At 38.6% G+C, this 21,909-nt stretch overlaps 1 protein-coding gene and 1 pseudogene across 1 annotated transcript; one reads left to right on the top strand and one right to left on the bottom strand.

The window, feature by feature from the left end:
- Positions 1 to 4,940: 4,940 nt before the first annotated feature.
- Positions 4,941 to 9,004, bottom strand: LOC136277346 (angiopoietin-related protein 7-like; annotated as a pseudogene).
- Positions 9,005 to 16,121: 7,117 nt separating this feature from the next.
- LOC136277444 (serine/threonine-protein phosphatase 4 regulatory subunit 2-like) lies at positions 16,122 to 16,869 on the top strand. The gene has a single exon (XM_066159550.1). The coding sequence runs from the start codon at positions 16,122 to 16,124 to the stop codon at positions 16,767 to 16,769; it is 648 nt and encodes a 215-aa protein (XP_066015647.1). The 3' UTR covers positions 16,770 to 16,869.
- The last annotated feature ends 5,040 nt before the right edge of the window (positions 16,870 to 21,909 follow it).

Raw genomic sequence — 21,909 nt, 5'->3', positions numbered from 1 at the left:
TTACTTTACAAGTTTCCTTGCTCTTAAACTTCCCTTTACGAAAAAATATCTACCACTGTAAACTTTCTTTTTCCCTCAAATGTTGCTGATTTTCTCTATAAGGTGGCTTTCCGGTTCTACTAGCATGTTATTAAAGCACGAGCTGATTATTGTCGTATGTTGTAGCGTTAAAACATTCATGAAAAGTTTATGTTATAACTTTTCCAGAGATACTTTCATTTGGATAATCCGTTAGTTATTGTACGATAACTTAACAAACTGTGATGATAGTGTCAAAATTTTGCCAAAATCGCCATGAATACCAAAACAGGGCTTTCTTCATTTATTGCGAGGAAGTAGAGAAATGCTTCCTTAATTTGGTCTTAATCAATACCCTTATGCTAATGGTACATTTCTTAATTGTACAATATACGCGAAGTTAAAGGAGAAGACTAACCGCAGTCTTTTATATTGATATACAGTTTTTATTATCTATCTAAAACTATCCTAACCTTGTACCGTGAGAAGTCTGGGTAGGAGAGTACTCTGCGGTTATCAGAGTCGGCGATTGAGAAAATTATCAGGCTCCGGCAATGAGACCAATTTCGGACTCGACGATTGTAATGAATAATTTAAGGAATCGAGCATTAATATAAAGCACGGTGATAAGTCGAAATCCATTTCAATAGTAAACACAGACATGGGAAATAATATCAGACACGGAAAATAATATCAGACACGGGAAATAGCAGACAATAAGGAGATCTGAACAATAACGGACCCTGTTAATTGATTTCCGTCACGAAAATTAATTTTTCGATAGGGAAAATACCCTGACTGAATTTTGAACGGTATCTTACGCCATAATAATCGAGTAAAAAAGGCATAAGGTTTCTCTGAAAAAAAATAAACGGAGGACATCTCTTTAAAGCCAAAGAGATCACTAAAGAGCTTACAGCATTTGCTTAATGGCGAATACGTGAAGACACGCAGTTTAAGTAATTGACAGATTGTAAAGTGTTTTGAATGACGGTTTTACCTCACAATCGTACGAGTTAATAGAATGATGTAAACGAATCTGTGATCGTTTTTAGGTGACGCAGTCAGTTGAGGAAAACACATGCGTAATTAAAAACAATTTGTTGTTAGGGCTGGCAAAAGATGGTCGCATGTAATAGAACAAGGTTAAAAATTAATTCTAAAACTATTCACTGTTCGTCAACTGATCCTACGTGCAAATAGAAGAACCACCCGTAGGGGGATTTGGTCTCATTGGGACCAGAGCCAAATATCTTTGTTTTTAGTGTCGGTATGGAATACAGTCGTAACCGCATCGGCCACAAGGCAAGACAAGATTTGAAATTTTCCAATATCATTTTTCCGTTAAACGGCTAATGGTTAAACCATTTCGAACGTTTTTTAAAAAAGTGCGAGCGGACTTTTCCTGATTCAAAAGCCTTGTCATGTAATTCTCCCCTACTGGCGGAAACTGTTTCGTAACTCACTTAAACTTTCTGATTTTGGTGACTTAAAGTAACTTGTACTTGTACTTTTGCAATTGAAATTATAGAACCCCTTCGTGGGTGGGTCAAATCAGACTAGTTCGAAAGTGGGGCCTGGTGAGATTATAAATCTCAAGAGGTTGATATCTCTGCAGAGGCATTTGTCACTCACTTACCTTTAAGTGATTTAAGAAAGTACCTGTTTTCAGAAGATTTCAGGTTGTCATTCGCTTAAATGCTTTAAATATAGCCAATGAATCTTAAAAGTGCGGCTGGTGCTTTCCATCCGTATTTAAGGGTTTTGTTTGATAACAAACAGGATATATTAGGTAATCAACTTAGTTGATAATACCAAATTACCTTGTTATTCTCTCCCACCGAGGCAGTACCGCGGTTTATTGAGAATGTTACCCCGTTCATAGAATTTCTTGGGGTCAACTGAAATTGATAAGACGGTGATATCACCCCTTCCCATTTCAATCACGAACAGTCATGGAAGGAATCTAATTCCATATTCATAGCTTTTCATGCAACTGAAAAAATGAAATCGTTTACTCTTAGGCCTCTAACGTATTATGCGATGAATATGTAAAATAACTCACAAGAAGAATCAGTGGTTTACCCTTTTGCATTACGGTATGTGAAATGTTAACTACTACAATTTCAACATCAATTCTTATGAACTCGCGTATCTTCAGACAAAGATTGACCCTTAAAACATGTCTTCTTTCAAAGTCGCGGAAGTGCGGTGTCATTTCCAACTCAGTTTCCCCAGCTCTGCATGACTTTTGAAGGGCTACCTCGACCAGCGGGCGTTTTCATTAAGTTGAAGTTCATGACGAAAATTCTCGATAGAATTGATTCCATTAGAGCTGTCAATAGCGATCACAGAAGTACTTTACTTTCACGATTTTTGGGCATAAAACATGTGCGCATGCACTCAGGTAATTAAAATCTCAGTGGCAGATAGAGACTCAGTTAGTCTTTAGGAAACCTTGCCTGCCATATCTTCGGTAGAGTTTCTCTATTTCTCTTCAAATATTACATTTAGGCAGCGTGGTGCATACATCACCAATAGAATTATCATGAGAGGCGTTCAACAAGGAGTAGGTATGTGACATCAAGCTAGAAAATTGGGGTGCTTAGATCCAATTCTCACTTATCCGAATGTAGGACTTCTCATGAAACATTTTTTACTTAGAGGGGATCAGAGATCTTTCAGCAACTAGCCTATGGGGTTTATATGCAACGCTCATCTTGCAATACAACAAGAACACTCGAAGAGCATACCTTATATTATCAATAGCGTTGCATGGAAAAGAAGTCGCCTTCAAACGTATCGGAATTTTTTTTTTTTTGATGCTCTTCTAGAAAAAAGATAAACAAATATAATCAGTCTAACATTTTAGAAAAGAATGTTTCAGTCCTTTTCAATCCATCTCTTCCTATACGAATACTACCTTTATAAAGCAGGTATTTTTTTTTTGGGACTGGTCTGTTGTGGTTAGATATGAGAATTATCTTCCACCATTTTGCTGAAAAAACAAGCTTTGAGCGCCTTGAATTATCTTCGTCTCATTTATTTTACCATACACTACCTCATTGTCCTTTATCCACGTCCTTTGCCTTTATTTACCGTCATCTACCCTAATCTACCTTAATTTTCTTCAGCTAACTTCATCTACCTTAATTCACCATGTTCTTATCTTATTCACCTTTATATCCTTCAATGCTCTTCCTTGTCCTTCATCTATCTTCTTTTGGCCTCATCCACCTTCATCAACCTAAAATTACAATCATTTATCTTCATCTTCCTTCCTCTGCTTTCATCTATCTTCATCTAACGTAGTCTACTTTCATCTACCATTCTTTACTTTCAGACCTTCATTTGCCTTTGTCTATCTTTATGTACCCTGATCTATCTTCCTTCTCCTTTTATCTCCTTCATTGTTCTTCAGCTACTTTCATTTATCCTCATCCTCCTTCAGCTACTATCTTCATCTACCCACATCCATTTTCATCTTCCATCGTTTACCATCAGATAACTTCATCTTCCTTCTCTACCTTCATCTGTCTTATCTACCATCTTATATCTTCATTCACCTTCATCTATCTTCATTTACCATTATCTACCTTCACTTATCTACTTTTATTTCCCCTCTTCTAACTTTATCTAACTTCGAATGAATTAACCTTCAACTTCCTTCACTTACTTTCATCTCCTAAATATACCATCATTTACCTTCATCGGCCCTATTCTACCTTCAAGCACCTTCATCTAATTTCATTTTCCTGAATGTACAAGACTTTGCGTTTATTTCACTTTATCTACCATCATCTACCCTTATCTACCCTAATTTCCGTTCACTTACCTTATTCTCCCCTCATCTACCGTCATTCACCTTCAACCATCTTCATCTCCCTTTTTCTATCATCTTTTACCTTCATCTCCTATCATCCATGAAAAACTTTTCAAAAAGTGCAGTTTTTCACAGTTATCCTTTAAAACGCCAAAAATCACTTTTCTGACCATCTAAATTTCAACAATTTCTGAGGAGCATGCTATCTATTTACCCCTTCAAGGACTTTATTTATTCAGCGAATATTAATCCGACCCCCCTTACTAATCCTCGATCGGCGCTAAGCAGTGAATTCACACCATGTAATAAGATTTCTATCCTTCAGGTTCTGCTCTACTTTTCCTGGCACTCTCTGTGACTTATCAAATTCAACCATCAACGCGGGCATTCCCAATAGATTGCCAAAAGAACACTGCATTCTGTTTGAAAAAAATAACGAGGGACGTCACCCAAGTTCAGGAGAACAAAACGGCATTGGCGAGATGTAAGCACGATTCCCCTTCGTTCATGTGTGTTACTACCTTTATTAAAATTCATTAATTACTATTTTTATCATTATTTTTCAAGAGAATACAAACTGTTATTCCCCTTCTATTTTATCAACAGCTAAGAACTGTGTTGAGCTCTACTATTCCGGTCAAAGGATCAGCGGTGTTTACACAATCGACCCAGATGGCTCAGGTGCCTTTAATGTCTATTGTGACCAAACTACTTCCGGTGGGGGATGGACATTCTTCCAGAAGAGAATGGACGGCTCCATTGATTTTAACCGCACCTGGAATGACTACAAATATGGCTTCGGTAACTTGCTCAGTGAATTTTGGCTCGGACTGGACAAAATAAACCGTCTGACACAAAACAAAGCCAAGAGCATGCTTCGAATAGATCTGGGGGTAACTACGCGCCAAACTGTTCACGTTGAGTATGAATGGTTTGGGATTGGGAACACGACGGCTGACTACCGCCTGCACATTGGTAATATGACGAGTAAGAAAGCCGTCTTTTTAATCTGGCAATCACAATTGTAATAAAAGCGAAGTCGACCGATCAGAGGACGCAGAAATCACTATTTACAAGAACACTTTGCTGTCACAAAGTTTTAAGAAAAATCCACTAGTTTAATTTTCGTTTCAGTTGATGTGGGGGCGCTGCCCGCGGGACTGTTTGGATCTAATTTTCCCCAATGGATATCGTCCCAGGTTTCCTTTCGATAATGCGGATAAATTCCGTTGAGATTCGACCAAACAGCACAAGCACTACTCTTGCCATACCACCAGCCTCCGCCTCTTTTTTGAGCACAATAAGCTGGATCTCTATCCCAAGTACCAAAAATGAGATCTTTGTGAGGATTGAGGGAATCAAAGAAACAGTTGAATCTGCTTAAAAATAATAATAATGATAATAATAAATAAGAAAATTCCATAATATTAGGATTAGCATAACACTTTTGACACCTCAAACTCGATAGCTACGAATCGACGAAGTAGGGCAGATATCCAAATACAAAAACACCTGGCAAAATAAGAAAATACTCAAATTTTATGATTTTTCTAAAGCCGAGGTCAATGAATTTTCTATCTCAAGCAGCTTAAGAAAATATCCAAGGAGGAGCGCGGACTCAACTTGGTATGGGCAGAATTAACAGCAAAACACAGTCAAACGGGCATACACTAAAACGAACCATTCTTTGCAGGTTACGAGGAGTTGGGAGAAGGGATTGAATTAAAAACCAGTTTTTCATAGGATTCAAGTTGTCACTAACTTGTTAATTTGCTAAATTTGCTAAGTTTGAAATGGACATACATCAGTTTAAGCAGCCTCTCTGAAGAAACACATTTTAAATGGTTTTAGCAAAACAGCTCTTAAGCTTTGGTGTGAATGGGGCAGTAGACGTCGATAGGGAAGTAACACATAAAAAACGAACGATGAATGTTTAAAAAGACGGCTTACTTACTTGTCATATTGCCAATGTACAGGCGGTAGTCAGCCGAAGCATTCCCAATCCCAAACCATTCATACTCAGCGTGAACAGTTTGGCGCGTAGTTACCCCCAGATCTATTCGAAGCATGTTCTTTGTTTTGTTTTGTGTCAGACGGTTTATCTTGTCCAGTCCGAGCCAAAATTCACCGAGCAAGTTACCGAAGCCATATTTGTAGTTATTCCAGGTGCGGTTAAAATCAACGGAGCCTTCCACTCTCTTCTGAAAGACTGTCCATCCCCCACCGGAAGTAGTTTGGTCACAATAGACATTAAAGGCGCCTGAGCCGTCTGGGTCGATTGTGTAAACACCGCTGATCCTTTGACCGGAATAGTAGAGCTCAACACAGTTCTTAGCTGTTGATAAAATACAAGGGAATAACAGTTTGTATTCTCTTGAAAAATAATAATAAAAATATAAATTAATAAATTTTAATAAAGGTAGTAACACACATGAACGAATAGGAATCGTGCTTACATTTCGCCAATGTTTTGTTCGCCTAAACTTGGGTGACGTCCTTCGTTATTTTTTTCAAACAGACTGCAGTGTTCTTTTGGCCATCTATTGGGAATGCCCGCGTTGATGGTAGAATTTGATAAGTCACAGAGAGTGCCAGAAAAAGTAGAGCAGAACCTGAAGGATAGAAATCTTATTACATGATGTGAGTTCACTGCTTAGCGCCGATAGAGGATTAGTAAGGGGGGTCGGATTAATATTCGCTGAATAAATAAAGGGGTAAATAGATAGCATGCTCCTAAGAAATTGTTGAAATTTAGATGATCAGAAAGGTGATTTTTGGCGTTTTAAAGGATAACTGTCAAAAACTGCACTTTCTTGAAAAGTTTTTCACGGATGATAGAAGATGAAGGTAAAAGATGATAGAAAAAGGGAGATGAAGATGGTTGAAGGTGAATGACGGTAGATAAGGGGAGAATAAGGTAAGTGAACGGAAATTAGGGTAGATAAGGGTAGATGATGGTAGATAAAGTGAAATAAACGCAAAGTCTTGTACATTCAGGAAAATGAAATTAGATGAAGGTGCTTGAAGGTAGAATAGGGCCAATGAAGGTAAATGATGGTATATTTAAGAGATGAAAGTAAGTGAAGGAAGTTGAAGGTTAATTCATTCGAAGTTAGATAAATTTAGAAGAAGGTAAATAAAGGTAGATGAAGATAAATGATGGTAAAAGAAGAAGTAAAATGAAAATGAAGATAAGTGAAGGTAGATAAAGGTAAATGAAGATAAATGAAGGTGAATGAAGATATAAGATGGTAGATAAGGTAGATGAAGGTAGATGAAGGTAGATGAAGGAAGATGAAGTTATCTGAAGGTGAATGATGGCAGATGAAAATGGATGTAGGTAGATGAAGATAAAAGATATAAGCTGAAGGAGGATGAGGATAAGTAAAGAATGGTAGATCAAAGTAAAGAATGGTAAATGAAAATAGACCACGGTAGATGAAGGTAGATGAAAGCAGAGCAAGATAGATGAAGATCAATGATTGTAATTTTTGGTTGATGAAGGCAGATGAGGCCAAAAGAAGATAGATGAAGGACAAGGAAGAACAACGAAGGATATAAAGGTAAATGAGATAATAACAGGGTAGATGAAGTGAGATGAAGAAAATTAAGGTAGACTAGGGTAGATGAAGGTAAATAAAGGCAAAGGACGTGGATAAAGGACAATGAGGCATAGTATGGTAAAATTAAATATATATATATATATATATGAATGTATATAAATATTATAAATATTCATTGCATGATACGTTAGAGGCCTAAGGGTAAACGATTTTATTTTTTCAGTTGCATGAAAAGCTATGGATATATATATGTATTCCATACCGACACCAAAAACAAAGATATTTGGCTCTGGTCCCAGTGAGACCAAATCCCCTTACTGGTGGTTTCTCCTTTTTGCACGTAAGACGAGTTGACGAACAGTGAATAGTTTTAGAATTAATTTTTAACCTTGTTCTGTTACATGCGACCATCTTTTGCCAGTGACCAGCCCTAAAAACAATTTTTTTTAATTGTGCATGTGTTTTCCTCAAAAGACTAACTGACTGCGTCATCAAAAAACGACCAGAGATTCGTTTACATCATTCAATTAACTCGTACGATAGTGAGGTAAAACTGTCATTCAAAAGACTTAACAATCTGTAAATTACTTAAACAGCGTGTCTTCACGTATCCGCCATTAAGCAAATGCCGTAGGCCCTTTAGTGATCTCTTTGGCTTTAAAGAGATGTCCTCCGTTGATTTTTCCAAAGAAACCTTATGCCTTTTTTACTCGATTATAAATCAGCTTTGATAAAGCGAGAGCGGATATCTTGTGGATATCAATAGACTAAAAAACTTAAACTACGACGAAAATGAGATTAAAATACAACAATTTTGTAGATCCCCTCTTGGGCAGGTACTTTTGCTAGGGGGCTTTTCATCCGTGAAGTCAGTCCGAGGGAATCGAATTATGTGATTGTCGACCAATTAATATGGTATATCCCCTACTCATATAAATGCTATTTTGTGCTAGAAGCCCTGTTTGTGCTTATTTTCAGTTGCACTAAAAGTAAAAGATCCCACGAAAGCTGTTCAAACTGCCCAAGACACTTCGTTCTTCTTGTTTATAACGATTCTGTAGGTTTTATATTTAATGGCCAAGGATGTTTCTGTTTGTTGTGCGAAGCTACAAGAGTGGCTCGAAACTTTGCTCCCCACATTCCTTTGATACCTATCTCCTTAAAAATGCGTCGATTCTGAGGCAAACAAAGAATGCAATAGTCTATCTCACATTAGGGTCTATCTAAGAGCCGAATACGAAAGAAATAGATGTTTAAGTTGTTTTCACCGAGTGTGGATAAATTCGTTTTCAATTCTTGGAAAAGACGAATTTTGGCACGAACGACGATAAATCAGCCAAAAGCTTAGGCATAACTCTAGCTTGTTAGGGAGATATTGTCAAAAACTAAACGTAGCCGTCCACCGTGCCATTGACTCGACATTGGCAAGCCATTTCCAGGGCAGCCAACTTGAAACTCAGTCTTTCTAAAAGAAGGTCATTCTATATACTACGAAAATGTTTACGTTTGAAAAAGTAAGCATTAGTTCTAAGCTCCCCTTTTTACGTAAGTTTATATGCATCAGATGTTACATACCTATTCCTCGGCGATTGCCACTCATTGCAGATCCTCGAACAACTATTTGCTAACAACCATTTAGTAAATAGACTAATAAAACCTCAACATCTAAGTATTGTTAAGTGCACTTGTCTCTCCAATTTGATTGCTTTTCTGTCTCCTGTGTGCTCCTTGCAAGAAATGATCAAAGTTTGTGCATAATGACGGTCTTTTAAATATTTGTTAAAAGAAAAAACAAATTACCAAACAAATATCCTTTATTTTAAGTTCTACGTGAGACTTTAGACTTCCGCAGTTATTTAAGACTTACTAATTTGGCGGAAAATGCTCTTGTTAATACGTGCTATGACCATCCTATCCTTTTGGTTGGTCTTGCACAGAGTTCGTGCAAACTGGCACGGAATCTGTCATGGTTAATGATTGAGGCGTCGTCTCATGTAGTCTCTGTTCAGAGCGGCAAAACAAGGTTATAATAGATATTTCCTGATGTTAAATATCATAAATGATATTCTGACCAGCGAATAAAAGGCTAATTAAGAAATGATTCTTGCAGAACAGAACTCGACGGAATTCAAACTCGGTACTAAGATCCAAGCTAAGAAGCCGGATGTTGGGAGAGACCAGTGTGATAAGTCAGTGGCCCAAACATGACAGATTTCCTTCGTCATTTGCACGAATAATGTCATGCAACATATTGATAAATTTTCCCTTCTAGTACATTACGTTATTGCGGTAAACACGAGCGATACACACTCTCTGAACAAATCTCATTTGTTTTCCTGCAATTCTGGACTAAAAACTCTTGAATGCAGCAAATTTGCAAATAACAAACGCCGGAAACCTTGTTATCCCTCTGCTCGCCTTACGTCAAACGTAAATAGCATCCAGGGGAAGAGTTTTAAACTCTGAAAGGAAGTTTTGAGTGTAAGACGCCGACAAGCTTATCGTATTCGACGGCAAAAGAAACAAACCAAACCATCGTATTGTACTGTTTTGATTCAAAGCTGGATGTTTAATTACTTTTAAACTTGGATTTTGAAAATCAAGCTATTTTGACCACTCTGGCCGTTTTTAAAAGTCTTTTATTGGCATTTATCTCGTCCGAAGAGGTTAAATTTACTTCTTAGGTCTCCGTGAAAGTAGATGTAAATTTCTGCTTCAAATCATATCAAGCGAGACTTTTGACGCCGGTTCAATTATCATTGTTGCAAATCTATCAAAACAGGTTATATTTCAATTTGTCAAAACGAGAAAGCGCCTTCACAGTTGGCTTTCTCTCCCAGCGGAGATAGATAAAACTAGTTTCTCTTGATTAAATCCAAATGTTTATACTTGATAACAGAAATTAATCCTTTTTTACTAAGCTTGTTCGGTCAAGATGGCTAGATATTAGCTTGGGCTTTGTTGTTGCTGTTGCTGTTGATGTTTTTTTTATTACGTTTTTATGGACTATCATTAACATTTTTGCGTTTTTACAGACCATCATGAATATCATGACTGTGGCAACCGATTAAGCGATCAATGCATTCCACATGAATGCCTTTGTGGGTCTTTTTACAATGTCCGAGTCGTCGTAAGTAGGGATTTAAAAATGGGAACATTTACTATCCAAAAGTTTCCACAGTATTTCGTGCTGTTGTTTAACAATCGGCTGGCATTAGAGCCAATGATTTTTTTGTATATGTGCAGAAGAAGCTTTTTCCCTTAATCTTTTTAATTAACTTCCTTTCGTTTTAAGAGTAATCATGCACGGTCATATTTTATTGGACAAAACCTTTCCGTACAGTGTCCTCAAGGACGGAACATCCTTATTATTGGACAAAACCTTTCCGTACAATGTCCTCAAGGACTGAACATCCTTCGCTTCGCTCGGTGTAAAATCTTACGTGTTAAAGAACAATTCTGAAAATTTAATAGGAGTACGTTTCTAACGAAATTGTATTCGTGAGTCGTTGGGAGTACAACAAGATGGTTTCGTTTTATCAACTGAGTTGATAAATACGCTTCGAGTGTTATCGCTCGAAACGTCAGCTTCAAAAACTCTTTTCGTTGGCCAATTTACACCATCAGCCAAATTAATTTAATTAATATAACACTGCTTATGGTTGTTTTTCCTGTTAGGAAGTGATCGAAATAAAGCTAAAACATCTCCTTTTCTTTGTTCCCCCAGTGATCCCCAAGTGACTTGCAGCGGGAAATATACTATTGTGCAATGCCCCTCCCTAAAGACCAAAATAATTTTTAAAAATTTAAAAAAGAAGAAAAAAAAAGTTTAAGTCTGCTGTTCTAAAAATCTGTCCGGTGCGTATTGTAAATTGTAAGGATAGAATGTGGCAGACAGAATCTAAGTAATTACATGCGTTGAATAGTGCCTAGTGTTAAACGAACTCGACAAGAATTTCTGACTACGATGCTGACAGATATAAAATCAGTTAAAATGAATCGCGTGCTGTAAGCTTAGTAGTAAATCGTATTTTGTCAACCGTATGCCAGTTCGAACTGAAATACAAAAACCAAAATAGAAGCTAACGTAAATAACATATCGAAGTTAAAATAATGCAAATGAAGGAACTATCATCGCTAACATTGCAATAACGACCGTAACATGGAAGTGTCAAATACAGTCGGCACCTTTATTAAGCGTAAGGAAGGCAAGAAAACGGTTAATAGGCTACACGTTGTTTAACTCGGACGATACCCTTATGTTAAATAACCTCATATTATATTGGAGATATGGACCTAATCAAGCGCGATTCCAAGCATACAAAGAAAAAAATAACCAAGCTATCTAGTAACGATATAGGCCATTTGATAGGCGATAAAGTGAGACTTAACTGAAACGAATAACAATAGAGAAAGCCCAAGAACTAAGCCTGAAAACAAGGAATCGATTAGTTACTTGGTGAAAATAAGAGATCATCGCAGCAAAGAACATTACTGAAAAGAGTAGTTGAAAATAGGACCTGAAAAAAATTCAGGCCCGCACGGGATTTGAACCCATGACCTCTGCGATACCGATGCAGCGTTCTACCAATTAAGCTAACAAGCCAACTGAGAGCTAGTCAATGTGCTGGGTCCAAATAAACCATCCAAGTGATGAATGACGATTTTAGATATATGAAATTCATATATTTGCACTGCGGTGAAGAGACGAATTTAAGAGGTACTCGCAGCTAAGAACACTACTGAAACGAGTAGTTGAAAATAGGACCTGAAAAAAAAATTGAACCCAACACATTGAACACGCAAGCCAAACCTGGCGACAATAACAATTTCCTTTAACGGAAATAGCAGCAGAGGACTGGTTAACCACGGCAGATTGAATAAGAAAGTAAGGCCGTGTATGAAAGTGACAATAACTTGATAACATCTAAGGTATAGTAAGTTCTTGCGATAACTGAGTTAATATCACGCTACAAAACCAACAGTATAAGTATATCTTCATTTTGATAACTTTTTTTTTTGAGAAAAACTGAATTTAAAGTTGAGTTTTTACAGGTATTTCTTTTTTCAGAAGTCAGTGTAATTCAAGTAAGATACAGTGAACAGTAGACCACCAACTAAGCAACATTGGCAAATGATCTCTTCAGTATTTTCCAATTGTTGCTTGACCGTGATTCTCACGGCCTTTCCGGAGCAAAAGAGTAGACTGAGACTTTTTCATAAAATTTTCCTTAGATTTTCAAGGAATTCTCTTCATTGTTGGTGCGTAATTGCCTCAGGCAAGGATTTCGTGGCCATTAAGCAACGAGGAGATAATAGAACGTTTAAAAAATGATAAGTATATTAATGTGCGGAAACTGTGTTCTGCAGGAACCGGCAGTATCATTTCTCACTTTGAATTTTTCGGGGTCAAACTTTACTCTCGTACAGATATTGCCTTAATCCATTTCGGAGAAAGCGGGGGAGGGGGGGGGGAGGGATGGTAAAACATGCATTATCTCTCTGGACTTCGAAACAGCCTCTCGCCGTCTATTTCCTTGCGGTAACTCACAGTGTTTACCCAATGGCGATCCTAGAAATCCTTTCTCAAATACGTGGATCGCTTTACTGACGACTCGTGCATTGTAAAAAGACCTACAAAGGCATTCATGTGGAATGCATTGATCGCTTAATCGGTTGCCACAGTCATGATATTCATGATGGTCTGTAAAAACGCAAAAATGTTAATGATAGTCCATAAAAACGTAATAAAAAAAACATCAACAGCAACAGCAACAACAAAGCCCAAGCTAATATCTAGCCATCTTGACCGAACAAGCTTAGTAAAAAAGGATTAATTTTTGTTATCAAGTATAAATATTTGGATTTAATCAAGAGAAACTGGTTTTATCTATCTCCGCTGGGAGAGAAAGCCAACTGTGAAGGCGCTTTCTCGTTTTGACAAATTGAAATATAACCTGTTTTGATAGATTTGCAACAATGATAATTGAACCGGCGTCAAAAGTCTCGCTTGATATGATTTGAAGCAGAAATTTACATCTACTTTCACGGAGACCTAAGAAGTAAATTTAACCTCTTCGGACGAGATAAATGCCAATAAAAGACTTTTAAAAACGGCCAGAGTGGTCAAAATAGCTTGATTTTCAAAATCCAAGTTTAAAAGTAATTAAACATCCAGCTTTGAATCAAAACAGTACAATACGATGGTTTGGTTTGTTTCTTTTGCCGTCGAATACGATAAGCTTGTCGGCGTCTTACACTCAAAACTTCCTTTCAGAGTTTAAAACTCTTCCCCTGGATGCTATTTACGTTTGACGTAAGGCGAGCAGAGGGATAACAAGGTTTCCGGCGTTTGTTATTTGCAAATTTGCTGCATTCAAGAGTTTTTAGTCCAGAATTGCAGGAAAACAAATGAGATTTGTTCAGAGAGTGTGTATCGCTCGTGTTTACCGCAATAACGTAATGTACTAGAAGGGAAAATTTATCAATATGTTGCATGACATTATTCGTGCAAATGACGAAGGAAATCTGTCATGTTTGGGCCACTGACTTATCACACTGGTCTCTCCCAACATCCGGCTTCTTAGCTTGGATCTTAGTACCGAGTTTGAATTCCGTCGAGTTCTGTTCTGCAAGAATCATTTCTTAATTAGCCTTTTATTCGCTGGTCAGAATATCATTTATGATATTTAACATCAGGAAATATCTATTATAACCTTGTTTTGCCGCTCTGAACAGAGACTACATGAGACGACGCCTCAATCATTAACCATGACAGATTCCGTGCCAGTTTGCACGAACTCTGTGCAAGACCAACCAAAAGGATAGGATGGTCATAGCACGTATTAACAAGAGCATTTTCCGCCAAATTAGTAAGTCTTAAATAACTGCGGAAGTCTAAAGTCTCACGTAGAACTTAAAATAAAGGATATTTGTTTGGTAATTTGTTTTTTTCTTTAACAAATATTTAAAAGACCGTCATTATGCACAAACTTTGATCATTTCTTGCAAGGAGCACACAGGAGACAGAAAAGCAATCAAATTGGAGAGACAAGTGCACTTAACAATACTTAGATGTTGAGGTTTTATTAGTCTATTTACTAAATGGTTGTTAGCAAATAGTTGTTCGAGGATCTGCAATGAGTGGCAATCGCCGAGGAATAGGTATGTAACATCTGATGCATATAAACTTACGTAAAAAGGGGAGCTTAGAACTAATGCTTACTTTTTCAAACGTAAACATTTTCGTAGTATATAGAATGACCTTCTTTTAGAAAGACTGAGTTTCAAGTTGGCTGCCCTGGAAATGGCTTGCCAATGTCGAGTCAATGGCACGGTGGACGGCTACGTTTAGTTTTTGACAATATCTCCCTAACAAGCTAGAGTTATGCCTAAGCTTTTGGCTGATTTATCGTCGTTCGTGCCAAAATTCGTCTTTTCCAAGAATTGAAAACGAATTTATCCACACTCGGTGAAAACAACTTAAACATCTATTTCTTTCGTATTCGGCTCTTAGATAGACCCTAATGTGAGATAGACTATTGCATTCTTTGTTTGCCTCAGAATCGACGCATTTTTAAGGAGATAGGTATCAAAGGAATGTGGGGAGCAAAGTTTCGAGCCACTCTTGTAGCTTCGCACAACAAACAGAAACATCCTTGGCCATTAAATATAAAACCTACAGAATCGTTATAAACAAGAAGAACGAAGTGTCTTGGGCAGTTTGAACAGCTTTCGTGGGATCTTTTACTTTTAGTGCAACTGAAAATAAGCACAAACAGGGCTTCTAGCACAAAATAGCATTTATATGAGTAGGGGATATACCATATTAATTGGTCGACAATCACATAATTCGATTCCCTCGGACTGACTTCACGGATGAAAAGCCCCCTAGCAAAAGTAGCTGCCCAAGAGAGGATCTACAAAATTGTTGTATTTTAATCTCATTTTCGTCGTAGTTTAAGTTTTTTAGTCTATTGATATCCACAAGATATCCGCTCTCGCTTTATCAAAGCTGATTTATAATCGAGTAAAAAAGGCATAAGGTTTCTTTGGAAAAATCAACGGAGGACATCTCTTTAAAGCCAAAGAGATCACTAAAGGGCCTACGGCATTTGCTTAATGGCGGATACGTGAAGACACGCTGTTTAAGTAATTTACAGATTGTTAAGTCTTTTGAATGACAGTTTTACCTCACTATCGTACGAGTTAATTGAATGATGTAAACGAATCTCTGGTCGTTTTTTGATGACGCAGTCAGTTAGTCTTTTGAGGAAAACACATGCACAATTAAAAAAAAATTGTTTTTAGGGCTGGTCACTGGCAAAAGATGGTCGCATGTAACAGAACAAGGTTAAAAATTAATTCTAAAACTATTCACTGTTCGTCAACTCGTCTTACGTGCAAAAAGGAGAAACCACCAGTAAGGGGATTTGGTCTCACTGGGACCAGAGCCAAATATCTTTGTTTTTGGTGTCGGTATGGAATAATGGTATTTCTGACGATTGAGTCTGCGAATAAGGCAGAAATAAATATTTTGTCGGCACGAGATACGACAAGGCCCGGGCCTTAGGCCCGAGCATCATGGGTAATGATGCAGTGGTATATAAGGGGGAGTATAGCACGTGGCGTCCATCTAGGCCTCAGAACCAACCGTCCACCTCTGACTGATGACGAATTTATTGGTCTTTTTCTGGTCTTTCCTTCTTGCTGTCGCCATGTCAATGGAGAAAGAAGGCGTGGAAGCACTAATCAAGGCTAACAATGACAACCTTCTCGCTTCTTTCAAAGGCCTCTTGGAGCAGACCGTTTCCCAGATCAAACGGTCGGACGAAGAATCGGCGGAAAGCCAGATGAAGGAGATCAAGCGCCTCAAATTCAACGAGTCGCATAAATTTAAGAAAAAGGCTAACGAGGACCAATTCAAGTTTAACCAGAAGCTGAGCGAGACGCTTGACAGCGCCAAATCCGCCGCCAAAAATTTACAGCTCGAGAAAGTCAAAACCAGCTTAGAAGAAGGTGAGACACTAATTTCTGAGCGGCAGAAACACATTCTATTGGCAGACAAGTCAGATTACGGATGGGATGAATATAAAAAGCACAGTTTGGCAGATGACTCAGATGATGAGAAGCGGATATTCAAGGCTGAATCGCGAGCTCGTACTTTTGTCAACTCACTGAAGAAGAAGAAGAAATCTTCGGCGCCGGCAGAGTCTACCGTGTCAAGCCAACGGCGGCCTATTCCCGCACTTGTGCCTGGTTTTTCGCCTCGACCCAAACCCGGGACATGTTTTGCGTGTGGTAAACCTGGCCACTGGCGCGCATCCTGTCCAACAATGGCCCAGCAAAATACATTTACAAAGTGACTAGAGGACCGCCACAACTCAGGTGTAGTTCTTTCCTCTGTTAATATTGAAGTTAGTAGTTTGCCTTCGCAATCGGAATTAGGCAGTGCCATTGACTCGGATCCTAGTGTTGCCGCTTGCGCTGATTCTTTCCTGTTAGATTCCTTCAAAGATTCAGGCTCTCTTGCAGTAGATTTGTCTTATTCATCTGTACGTGGAAGGCTTAGAAAATTTATGGATTTTTGGCGTACTTTGGAAGTTTCGCAATTCGTCCTGAATGTCATTATGCAGGGTTACAAAATTCCCTTCTTCCAACTTCCCACACCTTTTGCTAAGAGAAACAATGCTTCTGCTCGTGAGAATAGTGATTTTTTTTCGCAAGCTGTCAACGATTTAGTTCGTTTGGACCTAATTGAAGAACTTGCTTGTAAGCCCAATATCATTAACCCGCTTTCGGTTTCTACCCGTAGTTCGGGAAAGCAAAGGCTCATTTTGGATCTTCGACATGTCAACCAGTTTTTTATACAAGCAGTAGTTTAAATGCGAAGATCTGGGCGTAGCTACGCAGTAATTTGATCGTAATTATTACTTGTTTAAATTTGACCTTAAGTCTGGTTATCACCACATTGAAATTTTCCCGGACCACAGAAAATTTCTCGCTTTTGAGTGGGATTTTGGGAACGGGGTTTCAAGATATTTTCAGTTCTGTGTGCTCCCTTTCGGGCTCTCTTCAGCTCCGTATATTTTCACATCAATTTTGAAGCCATTACAGAAATCTTGGAGGAGCCAGGGCATCCCTATAGCTATTTTCCTTGACGACGGTTTAGGAGGGGGAACAGATTTTGTTTCTGCTAAAGTTAACAGTTTTGTCGTCCATTCAGATTTGCTCAAGTCTGGATTTGTTCCTAATGAGGAAAAGTCCCTTTGGGAGCCTGTCCAAGTTATCACCTGGTTGGGTGTGGTTCTCGACACCATTGATGGGACTATAAAGCAACCGAAGAGCACATTGAAAAGTTAAATGCTGGCCTTGTTGAGCTATTGTCTTGTCAACCTCCCCAGAAAGTGCACGTGAAAAGAGTCGCTAGCGTAACGGGTCAAATCCCTTTCTCCCTGTGTGGGTTCCGTTGCCCGTATTATGACTAGATTTCTTTTCTCGGTCGTAAATTCGGCGCGCTCTTGGGAAAGCGAAGTTTTTCTCCCAGACGACTCCCTTTCAGAAATCAGTTTCTGGAAAAAGAACGTGGTATTCCTCAATAGCAAGGTTTGCTGGTCGGTCCAGTCCCTCCCGGTCAAGGTCACCTTTTCAGATGCATCCAATTCGGCTTGTGGTGCTTTCGTAAAGAACTCGAATTTAGTATTTCATCAGAACTGGTCTCCTGTAGAGCGTGCCCAAAGTTCCACATGGAGAGAACTCAAAGCTGTTTGCCTCGCCTTGGAAACTTTCGCGAGTCATTTTTTCCGGCGTTAAGGTTATTAGGTATTCCGATAACCAGAACGTCGAATCTATTCTGCAAAACGGTAGTTGGAAAGCTGACCTGCACCAATTGGCCCTCCTAGTTTTCCAAATATGTCTTAAGTTTCACATATCATTGGAGGTCAAGTGGATCCCTAGGGAGCTTAATGTAAGGGCTGATGCATTAAGCAAATTAACCGATCATGATGACTATACCATTAAGGAAGCTATCTTTCAAAGAATTGACCTATTTTGGGGGCCCCACACCGTTGACAGATTTGCTTGTTCCTATAATGCTAAGGTGCCAAGATTTAACACGAGATTTTTTCAGACTGGCTGTGCTGCAGTAGATGCATTCTCCCAAGATTGGGGGCACGATAATAACTGGATTTGTCCTCCAGTGTGCCTATTAATTAGAGTGGTAAAGCACATGAAACTGTTTAAGGCGAGAGGAACGGTTATCCTTCCCTTGTGGAAGTCCTCTTGCTTCTGGACTGTATTTTGTAGAGACGGTGTGCACTGGAACAGTTTCGTAATTGACTGGTTGTTTTTACCCAAGTTCCCAGGTCTCTTTATCAAAGGGAAAGCCCGAAACTCGCTTTTCGGTTCCAGACCCTTAAACTTTGATGTCATAGCCCTTCGAATCGATTTTCGCCGTCCTAGATCTCCCTGCGCTTACGTAGGCTTCTGTACGAAGTTCAGTAAAGACTGTGATCGTTGTAATTAGCCCCGCGGGCGTTTGTATTTACCGCGGAAGATTTTCTTCTGGGGGCATGTGCGATTTTGTTTCAGTCAATCCCAGCGTAATTGCTCTAAGTCCTTTGTACTTAGCTTATGGGTGTTACGGGAAATTTACTGATTTTTCCCGTGTGTGTTATTCGGAACATATTTATTCGTAAACTTTCACATTTAACCATTTCGAGTCCTTTCATTTTAATAAATCAAAGAATGCATAAAAAAACCACAGTAGCTTTTGAATAGATTTTTGTTGTTACTCGCTTTCATCACATGCACCTGGTTGTCGGTACTTTTGTTATTTATTACATGGTTTTTTTAGGTAAATATAAGTATTAATGCTCTTTCTGGAAACATTGGTTCATAATAGATAGCAGCTGAGTTTATACGCGTTAACTTAATTTCTTTTCATGCAATGGTTTCCAAACCAATCTTGCATAGATAAGCAGAAGCTTTTGATTGCTTTTTCCGTTTTTATTTCCTGAGCTGCGCTACTGCAATTAAGATAGGTATTGTTTTCTATATCAGAGCTGTAAATTCGCACCTAGGTTTCCTACTTTAATGGCCTAGAGTTTATTGCATCCCTCTTTTTAATTTTGAGATTCTTTCCGTCGTAGAAACAGATGGAATATTTAAGTAGTTTTCGTTTAACTTCAAAGAGACTTTTTTCCGCTCCTTTGTGTCCTTATTCAAATATTACGATTTGTGTAACAATAGCACCTCACACCAGTTAGTTCTTAAGCAAGTACCTTGTACAGTTTTGATGATTACAAACTAGAGTATGCTAGAGGTCATGTCGCTGGCCTGACCTAGAATAAAAGTACTGTGGAACCAAAGATTGTCTTATCCTTGACGTCCGTATAAGCTCGCTCGAAGCAGATCTCCGTGTACCAGGAAATCGTGACGAGTTTCCGTTCTCGCTGCCAAGTCGTCTTTACAGAGTTATTTCCCCCAGTTATTGTGCCGTCCGCGAAGATTCAGTCCTCCAGTTTTGGGCGAGAAAAACCTATCGTCACATGGGTAGTTTGGCATTTACTCAGACCTGGAGTGACTTTAGTCATGGTATTGCTCGTCAATATCGCGTTATGACACGAGTTTGTGTCAAGAATTTATTCAGCATTGTTTGTAATTAAAGGAACCCATTTGTGGTCCACTTTGCAGATTCTAGTTGTCTATGTATTCTATATTGGAGTTTGATTATTCCCGGTTATCCTGCTTTTATCTATCTATTTATTTAGTTATTTCTTGTCGAATTGTACTCCTCACTTTGCCTTATTTATCTCCCGCATGACAGGACGGAAAAACGCGTGGACTGTAAGTACCTCCCGTTGTCCCATACAAAGCCTTAGAAAACTTTTCTAAGGCTTTGTATGGAACAACGGGAGGTACTTACAGTGCATGCATTATCCGTCCTGTCATGTTAGATATTTTTCTTTCTGGATTTTGGGCATTCCGGGACGGACCGCTTGACGACTCGCTTGAGGGACTGAAAGATCGACTGAAGACAACTGTACTCTCTTCTAAAGCAAATAGGACTGTTATGGTATACAACCGGGCTTTCCGTAGATGGAAGCAGTTTGCAAACGATAAGTTAAACGGGAAAGCCTTTCCCGCTAGCCCTTTTCATGTGGCTTTGTATTTACAACATCTTATAGAGGAAACTAGCGTGGTCGATTCTGCTTTCTATGGCTTAAAATGGGCCCATGACGTGGCAGGAATCCTCTCCCCAACTGATGATCCAATTGTTGAAGCTGTGAGGACGGCGTCCAAAAGGGTTCTTGGTACCAGTGTCCTTAGTCGTAAAGAACCTATTTCGGCCACTTTAATCCACGATATTATTAATAAATCAGACCTAGGCAACCCTGTAGAGTTTCGAAATGTTACCATGTATTTTTTATCTTTTGCCGGTTTCTTTAGGTTTGACGTTGTGTCTAGAATTAGAAGAAGTGATATTTCCTTTAGAGCAGGCTTTATGGTTGTTAAGGTTTTGAAAAGCAAGAACGACCAGCTCCGTAAAGGTGACGAAGTCGTTATCTCCCAATTGTCTAGTTCTGCATGCCCTGTTGAGTTGCTTAAGAGGTATTTAGCTATGTTTAAGATACCCCCTGACTCCAAAGATTTTATTTTCAAGCCCATTTCTAAAGGGAAGGGCTTTTGTAAGCTTGTTGCCCCTGATAAGCCAATTAGTTACTCTACCATTAGAGGGGCTTCTCGCCGGGACCTGCTAAGTCTCGGAGTTGAACCATCCAAGTTTGGTTTGCATTCCCTACGTTTTGGAGGAGCCACTATGGCAGCGAATAATGGAGTAAACGACAGGGTTTTCCAACGACATGGTCGTTGGAAATCGGTACAAGCTAAAGACACATACGTAGACGATAACCTTGAACAACGACTCGAAGTATCGCGTTTTCTTGGGCTCTGAGGGCGTTTTCGTGTTCTTTTTAGTGGTATAAGATCACCTAACCTAGTGCGTCTTGCCCAATTCTTTGTCAGTCTATATGTGCCTCGGGTTGGTTCTCGGCAGGCTTCCCTAAATAAACTTATTTGGTGTACACTACTGTGTTTTTTGTTGTGTAGTGGAGACTAAATCATATATATATATATATATATATATATATATATCCATAGCTTTTCATGCAACTGAAAAAATGAAATCGTTTACCCCTAGGCCTCTTAATGTATCATGCAATGAATATTTAAAATATTTATATACATATATATATATATATATATATATATATATTTAATTTTACCATACTATGCCTCATTGTCCTTTATCCACGTCCTTTGCCTTTATTTACCTTTATTTACCTTCATCTACCCTTATCTACCTTAATTGTCTTCATCTCACTTCATCTACCATGTTATTATCTCATTTACCTTTATATCCTCCGTTGTTCTTCCTTGTCCTTCATCTATCTTCTTTTGGCCTCATCTACCTTCATCAACCTAAAATTACAATCATTGATCTTC

The sequence above is a fragment of the Pocillopora verrucosa genome, chromosome 12 (assembly GCF_036669915.1).
Source record: "Pocillopora verrucosa isolate sample1 chromosome 12, ASM3666991v2, whole genome shotgun sequence".
In the NCBI taxonomy this organism is placed as follows: Eukaryota; Metazoa; Cnidaria; class Anthozoa; order Scleractinia; family Pocilloporidae; genus Pocillopora; species Pocillopora verrucosa.
This window is presented reverse-complemented; position numbering and strand designations above follow the sequence as displayed.

Excerpts from the sequence above, each read along its gene's own strand:
- LOC136277444 (XM_066159550.1), top strand. The coding sequence starts at position 16,122 with ATGTCAATGGAGAAAGAAGGCGTGGAAGCACTAATCAAGGCTAACAAT.